At 36.0% G+C, this 8,339-nt stretch overlaps 1 protein-coding gene across 1 annotated transcript; it reads left to right on the top strand.

Annotated features, from left to right (window-relative positions):
* Positions 1-417: 417 nt before the first annotated feature.
* LOC141392399 (alkaline phosphatase-like) lies at positions 418-2,190 on the top strand. The gene is made up of 3 exons (XM_073965346.1): positions 418-828; positions 889-1,900; positions 1,975-2,190. Exons 1-3 carry the CDS (start codon positions 418-420, stop codon positions 2,166-2,168), a joined length of 1,617 nt encoding a protein of 538 aa, XP_073821447.1. The 3' UTR covers positions 2,169-2,190.
* The last annotated feature ends 6,149 nt before the right edge of the window (positions 2,191-8,339 follow it).

The raw sequence follows: 8,339 nt of genomic DNA, 5'->3' as shown, positions 1-8,339 counted from the left end.
TATCTTGATTTCAAGAGACGGACGGACATGGCTATTTCAAATTAGAATTTTATGCAGATCAAGAATATTTCGATGTGCTGCATACGGAATGACAATTTTAATTATACCCTCCATATTTTTGTGGAGGGTATAGAAACCATCACATCACCTGTAAAAAGTATTATAATATTTATAAACAGACATTTGGGTTGTTCTAACATATTGACTTTGCCAAAAATTTAAACTTGTTTAATTATTTAGTCTTATCTTAATTGAAAAGCTTTAACTTGTTATCACTATGTTTGTTAAACAACTATGTATTCCGAGGCGTGAACAAAATGAAAAACACTATAAATACCAACATTTTGTATTACATCTGCACAGTTTGTGGGAAACCATTTGAAAACTGACAAATCTCTTCGCCATAATTTCGCAAAAATGGCCGAAAAATTCGCCTTTACACTTTTCACCTTTTCGCTTATAATAGCGTTGAGTTCTGCTCGCATTGTGGATGACTTCGGCTTCCACAACCCACAAGTATTGGCTGGTCAAACGGTGGAACCAAGAAGTTCATTTGTAGTAGGATCGATGGGTGAAGGCAAACCTACTCCGGAAGAAGAAAAAGATCCCGAATTTTGGCGTACCTTGGCAAGGAACGAAGTTTTGAAAACACTAGAGTCCCAAAAGCTAAACATAAACAAAGCCAAGAATATTATCATGTTTCTGGGTGATGGTATGTCCCTGTCTACGGTGGTATCGGCTCGGATTCTGAAGGGTCAGCGAAAAAATCATACAGGAGAAGAAGATGCCTTAAGTTTTGAAAAATTCCCCCATATGGCATTGAGTAAAGTAAGTAAGACATTTGCCAAATTCAAGATACCGAAATAATATATTTTTGCCTATATTTAGACATACTGTGCCAATGCCCAGGTGCCCGATTCCGCTTGTACCGCAACTGCATACCTGTGCGGTGTAAAAGCCAATATTGTGACCATTGGTGTAAGTGCCAACGTGGAATACAACAACTGTACTGCCAGTATGGATCCAGCAAATCACGTATCTTCTATTGCTGCCTGGGCTCAAAAGGCTGGTAAATCTACTGGTTTTATAACCACAACAACGGTAACTCATGCCAGCCCATCTGGTACGTATGCTCATGTTGCTAATCGCATGTACGAGAGTGATGCCGATGTCATGTCCTATGGACAAGATCCAACCACATGTATGGATATGGCTCAACAGCTTGTCACCCAAGAACCTGGACGTAATCTGAACGTTATTATGGGTGGTGGCATGTCTAAATTTATACCTAAAACCATGATGGATGTCTTCGGTGAAAATGGTATTCGTGAGGATGGTAAAAATCTTCTCTCCACCTGGCAAGCTTTGCATCCAAATGGCGTTGTTGTTACAAATCGTACACAACTCTTGAGTGTTAATACCACCAATGTTTCACACATTATGGGTTTATTCAACAGTAATTACATGGATCTTAATTCCATTTCTGATAAAACAAAGCAACCCTCATTATCGGAAATGACCGAGACGGCTTTGAAACTTTTACAACGTAACGAACAAGGTTATTTCATATTTATCGAAGGTGGTAACATCGATACTGCCCATCATGCAAATCTAGCTGCCATGTCATTAGATGAGACCTTGGAATTTGAAAAGGCCATACAGTTAGCCCGTGATATGACGGATCCCAAGGATACACTCATTGTGGTTACATCCGATCACGGACATGGTTTAACAATTAGTGGTTATCCTGGTCGAGGATCACCAATATTGGGCCTAAGTACACATGATGTGGGCTCAGATGGATTAAGGTATTCCACCCTCAACTATCCCATAGGACCAAATCAATATGTCGATGAAACCGGTAATCGTTTGGATTTGGAACAAATTCCTCGTGATATTTGTAAGAGACTTGAAACAAAACATCATCATCGGTATATTAATCGTTTATCCTTTTATTGTTATTCATTTTTACAGATACTGTTTATCCCAGTCAAGTAAAATCCTCCATGGGTGTTCATTCGGGCGATGATGTTGGAATATTTGCTTCGGGACCATTCGATCATTTATTCACCGGAGTATTGCAACAGAATACAATTCCCCATTTGATGGCTTATGCAGCTTGCATTGGTGATGGACCAACAATGTGTGATGACAGGGGAGTGGTTTAAATGTGCATATTCATTTCTCGAAGCCTCTTTAAAAATTATGTAATAAACAATTTTTCAAAATTATGTGTTATATATTTTTTGTCAAATATAAATATTAGGGTTATGACTTTTTGACATTTTTCCTCAAAAATGATTTCCTGTAGCAGGGATGAATGAACTTTTGCCTATTAATCACTATGCTGTCGTTTATTCCATTGAAATATAAAAAAAGGTTCACGCACAAACCGATTTTAAAAAAAATATTTTTTGAAAAAATATATGAAATGGAAAAAAAAATTTTTTCAAAAAATTATTTTTTGTTGCACGAGTGAACAAATATAAGCCTACTAATAACTATAATAACGTTTATTTCATTCAAATATTAAAAAATTCGCAAAAAAGTCACTTTCAAAAAATTTTAAATTTTTGGTTTTTTGTTAAAAAATTATATTTTGAATAAAAGCGTTTACGACATTTTTACGATTCTCAGAATTGAAGAAAATTAGTGAGAAATAAATTTTATGTCATTTTAATTATCTCATGTGGGTCTAAAGTTTATTTTCAATTATATATCTGTTTTCAGTGACATCAAAAAATTGTCCATAATTTTGATAAATTCAAATTTTAAAATCATTTTGTGCGTGAGGTTTTTTCACCGAATCACCTTATAATTAAGATTTTATGTAATCTTATGGCAAAACTCATCACACTGTGATACAGTCATATGAGGTTGTAAAGAAGTCATAACCCTAATAAATATACTAGCAAAGTGCCCGCTACTTCGTATGCGGAAAGGATATAAAACACAAATAAACAATATATAATATGGAAATGGCGAACACTGAAAATTTTGTTGCACTAATACCAGTATTAATCAATAGGGTATCACCACTATGTGGGGAGGGTATTATAAGTTGGTTTTGCCCAAAAAGTTTGTAACGCATCGAAATAATGGTCGTAGACCCATACTTATATATACCAAAATGAATGTCTCGACGAGCTGAGTCGATCTGGCTACGTGTTCATCTAAACCTTGTAATCACGCTACAGGTCGCAATTTTGATCGGATCGTCACGAAATTTTGGATGTTGATGGGGGTCCCGGAGGGAAAGAAGCCTATTGATTTTGGTGATGGTCAGATAATATTTAGGGGTCGGAATGGGCAAAAAACTTATGTGGATAAAAAGACATTGTTTTTTTTCCAAAGCGAATATCTCAGCTTCTATACGGGGTATTCCAAAAGCAGAACTTGGCCATGAAAGTAGAAAATATCGCCTTTCTAATGATGTTAAGTAGGTTCTCGTAGGTGATCAAACAACGAAGATATCACAATAGTCGCAAATAAAACCCAAATTTTCATTTTTGCGATTTTAATTATAATGACGAATATCACAGCTTTGGTTGGGGACTTTCCAAAAGCAAAGCCTGGCTATGAAAGCAGAAGATCCCATCTTTACAATGATGTAAACTAGGTCGGCGTAGGTGACCAAATAACGGAGATATCGCAATAGTCGTTAATACATCCAATTTTTCCACTTTTTTGGAAATCACGCTACAGGTCTCAATTTTGATCGGATCGTCACGAAATTTTGAGGGTTAATGGGGGTCACACAGATGAAGAAGCCTATTGATTTTGGTGATGGTCGGATAATATTTAGGGGTCGTAATGGGCAAAAAACTTATTTGGAGAAAAAGACAACGTTTTTTTCCTAAGCGAATATCTCAGCTTCAATATGGGGTATACCAAAGCAGAACTTGGCCATGAAAGTAGAAAATATCGCCTTTCTAATGATGTAAAGTAGGTTCTCGTAGGTGATCAAACAACGAATATATCGCAATAGCCGCTAATAGAACCCACCTTTTTATTTTTGCGATTTTAATAACAATGACGAATATCACAGCTTCGGTTGGGGATCTTCCAAAACAAAGTCTGATGCAAAGTAGGTTGGCGTTGGTGGCCACATAACGGAGATATCACAATAGTCGGCAATACATCCCATTTTTTTCATTTTTTTGTAATCACGCTACAAGTCGCAATTTTGATCGGATCGTCACGAAATTTTGGGGGCTAATGGGGATCCTACAGAGAAAGAAGCCTGTTGATTTTGGTGATGGTCGGATAATATTCTGGGGTCGGAATGGGCAAAAAACTTATTTGGAGAAAAAGTCAACGTTTTATTTCAAAGCGAATATCTCCGCTTCTAAAAGGGGTATAGCAAAAGCAAAACCTGCTGATGAAAGTAGAAAATATCACCTTTGCAACGATGTCAAACAACGAAGATATCGCAAAAGCCGCTAATAAAACACACAACTTTAATAATAATGACGAATATCATAGCTTTTGTTCGGGACCTTCCAAAAGAAAAGTCTGACAATGAAAGTAAAAAAACCCATCATTACAATGATGTAAAGCAGGTTGGCGTAGGTATCCAAATAATGGAGATATCGCAATAGTCGGTAATACATCCCATTTTTCCACTTTTTTGGAAATCACGCTACAGGTCGCAATTTTAATTGGATCGTCACGAAATTTTGGGTGTTATTGGGGGTCCCACAGAGGAAAAAACCTTTTGATTTTTGATAATGGTCGGATATTATTCAGGGGTCTGAATGTGACAAAAAAAAAAAAAGATTTGGAAAAAAGACCAACGTTTTATTTCAAAGTTAACATCTCCCTTCTGTAGGAGGTATATCGAAAGCAAAACCTGGCAAGGAAAGTAGAAAATATCACCTTTACAACGATGTGAAGTAGGTTGTCATAGGTGGTCAAACAACAGAGATATCGCAATAGTCGGTAATGCATCCCTTTTTCCATTTTTGTGCAATCACACTACGAAATTTTGATCGGATCCTCACGAAATTTTGGGAGTTTATATGGGTCTAACAGAGAAAGCCTATTGATGGTTGGCATACATCCCACTTTTCCATTTTTTATTTGGGTTGTACTGTCGATTCACTTAAATGCGTTTCAAAAAAATTGACCTGTGTTAATGAAGACATTCAGAGCAAAGTCACTAAGCAATCCCAATTTTAATATTTTGAATGTTATTAGTCAAAAGCTTATGAACAGGGTTAGTGGTGTAGGGTATCACATAGTCGGCCCCGACCCGACTATAGCCTTGACTCACTTGTTTTATTTTAGTACTGTTCGTACCCCTTTAGTTCGATTTTCAAACATATCAGCCGTATATCATCCTTACACATTAACAGCGAGGCCAACGTTGCACACCAATACTCACCCTAAATCCAAAAAAATCAGATTCCAGCACTGTCTCTACAACCAACAACAAATTGAGTACCATTATTAGGTCACCCAAATCCAAATTGTATGACTTTCCAAAACTACCTGAATCCTACACTTCTACAGTAATATTAATTAACGAAGTCAACCGAAATATTGGAATAAAAATAAAAATTTAAATCTAAACATAAACAAAGTCTTTTCACTGAACTTTAGCCGAAATATACATCAAATATAACTTACCATATAACAGGTCTATCCGTTCACCCCAAATCCATATTGTACCATATTTAGTACCATTTAGTACTTCTCTTACCCATAAGTGCGATTTTCCAAAACTTCCTCAATCCTACACTCCAACAGTAATCTCAATTCCAACTCTATCCCGTTTACTAAAATCCAAATTGTACCAAAGTATCCATTTTCACAACTCCCTCAGTCATACACTTCAACAGTAAACTTAATTCCGAATTTCAGGAGTCCAGCTCTATCTTTTCACTCAAATCCAAATTGTACCAAATTTAGTACTGTTCATATCCATAAGTACGAATTTCCAAAACGTCCGCAATCCCACACTCCATCAGTAACCTTAATTCAAAACTTCAGTATTCCAGCTCTATTCGTTCACCCAAATCCTAGTTGTACCAAATTTAGTACCATTTAGTGCTTTCCGTACCCATATGTACGAATTTCCAAAACTACCTCAACTCTATAGACCAACAATAATCTTAATTCCAAATTTCACGATTCCAGCTCTATCCGTTCATTCAAATCCAAATTGTAACAAATTTAGTACTATTTAGTACTTTTCGTACCCATAAGTACGAATTTCCAAAACTATCTCAAGCCTACAACCATACAGTAATCTTTATTCAAAACTTCAGGATTCCACTCTATTCGTACACCCATATCCAAGTTGTACCAAATTTAATACCATTTAGTGCTTTTCGCATCAATAAGTACGAATTTCCCACACTACCTCAATCATACACATCAAAAGTAATCTTAATTCCAAATTTCAGGATTTCAGCTATATCCGTTCACCCAAACCCAAATTTTACCATTTAAAACCATTTAGTACTTCTTCTACCCATAAGTACGAATTTCTAAAACTTCCTCAATCCTGCAGTCGAACAGTAGTAATCTTTCAAGTTGCCAGCTCTATTCACTTACTCAAATCTAAATTGTACCAAATTTAGTACCATTTAGTACTTCTCGTACATATAAGTACGAACTTCCATATTTAGTACCCTTTAGTATTTTCCGTACTTTTCTAGGACGGCTTTCCAAAAACCCCTTTACACAAAAACAAATTGTACCAAATTCTGTAACGTTTAGTACTTTTCATAGAATGTATTTACAAAGTCATCTATCTGCATATGCTAACCCCACACATAAACAGTGACTCTACACCCGATACTAAATTTAGAACGATTTAGTATTTTTCGTATATGTATGGTAGTATACACGTACTTCTTAAACCACCTACATATACCCTACACACAAACACTCACCCTGACAACCACATATATCAATCCTACACTGACATTAATACCAAATAATAACAGTAATATTAATTCGAAATTTTTAGGATTTCACCTCTATCCTTTCGCCCAATAATAAATTGTACCAAACTTAGTAAGTTCTCTTCGTACGATTTTCCAAAACTACCTCAATCCTTCACTTCAACAGTAACCTTAACTCCAAATAACAGGATTCCATCGCTATTCGTGCACTCAAATCAAAATTGTACTATTTAGTACCAGTTGGTAAAATTTGTGCCCATATGTACGAATTTCACAAACTACCTACATGTCTCAATCCCACACTCCAACAGTAGTTTTACCAAATCCACGGATTCCAGCCCTATCCGTCCCCCAAATCCAAATTGTACCAAATGTAGTACCACTTTATACTTTTCGTACCCATAATTATGAATTTCCAAAACTACCTCAGTCCTAAAACCCAACTGTAATCCTAATTTCATATTTCAGGCCTCAAGAGCTATCCGCTAACCATAAGTACAAATTTCCAAAACTACCTTTATCCTACACTCCAACTGTAATCCAAATTGTACCAAATTTAATACCATTTAGTAGTTTTCGTACACTCATAATTTCCAAAAACCCTTTGGTACATCTGTTTACTTTTCATCAGTGACCCTCAGTCCAAATTTGAGGAATCAAGCTCTATCAGTTCAGCCAAATCCAAATTGTACTAAATTTGATACCATTATTACTGTTCGTACAGTGATTATAATTCCAAATTTCAGGATTTCAACTCTATCCGTTAGCCGAAATCCAAATTGTACGAAATTTAGTACCAGTTAGTACTTTCCATACACATAAGTACGAATTTCCGAAGCTTCCCCAATCCTACACTGCAACTGTAATCTCAATTCCAAATTTCAGGTTTCCTGCTCGATCCGTTCACCCAAATCCCTATTGTACCAAATTTAGTACCACTCAGTACTCTTGTACCCACAAGTACGAATTTAGAACTTTTCGTTGCCATAAGTACGAATTTCCAAAAGTATCCCAATCTCACACTCCAATAGTAATCTTACCATTTAGTAGTTTTCGTACCCAAAAGTACGAATTTCCAAAATACGTCTATCCAACACTCCGACAGTAATCCTAATTCTAAATTTCAGGATTCCAGCTCCATCCGTTCCCCCAAATTGTACCTTATTTGGTACTATTTAGTACCTTTCGTACCCATATGTACGAATTTCGAAAACTACCTCCATATCTCAAACCTACACTCCAACAGTAAAGGAAGTCGTGAAAGATTCGATCTTTTCATTAGCATTTGAACTCATTCCATCGATCCAATAGAGACGAAGATTAATTAAGATTAATTATTTACAATAGACGTGTTGGTGAAAATGATATGCCAAAGCATTGGTGAAAATGACATGTCAAAGCATTGGTGTAAATGACATGCTTTGG

Source organism: Musca autumnalis, unplaced genomic scaffold (genome assembly GCF_047663935.1).
Source record: "Musca autumnalis isolate F117 unplaced genomic scaffold, ASM4766393v1 scaffold_2, whole genome shotgun sequence".
In the NCBI taxonomy this organism is placed as follows: domain Eukaryota; kingdom Metazoa; phylum Arthropoda; class Insecta; order Diptera; family Muscidae; genus Musca; species Musca autumnalis.
Note: the sequence above shows the minus strand (reverse complement) of the source record. Positions and strands in the feature narration are given on the sequence as shown.

Excerpts from the sequence above, each read along its gene's own strand:
- LOC141392399 (XM_073965346.1), top strand. The coding sequence starts at position 418 with ATGGCCGAAAAATTCGCCTTTACACTTTTCACCTTTTCGCTTATAATA. Across the intron at positions 829-888 it reads CCCATATGGCATTGAGTAAA|ACATACTGTGCCAATGCCCA; the intron begins GTAAGTAAGACA and ends GCCTATATTTAG. Across the intron at positions 1,901-1,974 it reads ACAAATTCCTCGTGATATTT|ATACTGTTTATCCCAGTCAA; the intron begins GTAAGAGACTTG and ends TCATTTTTACAG.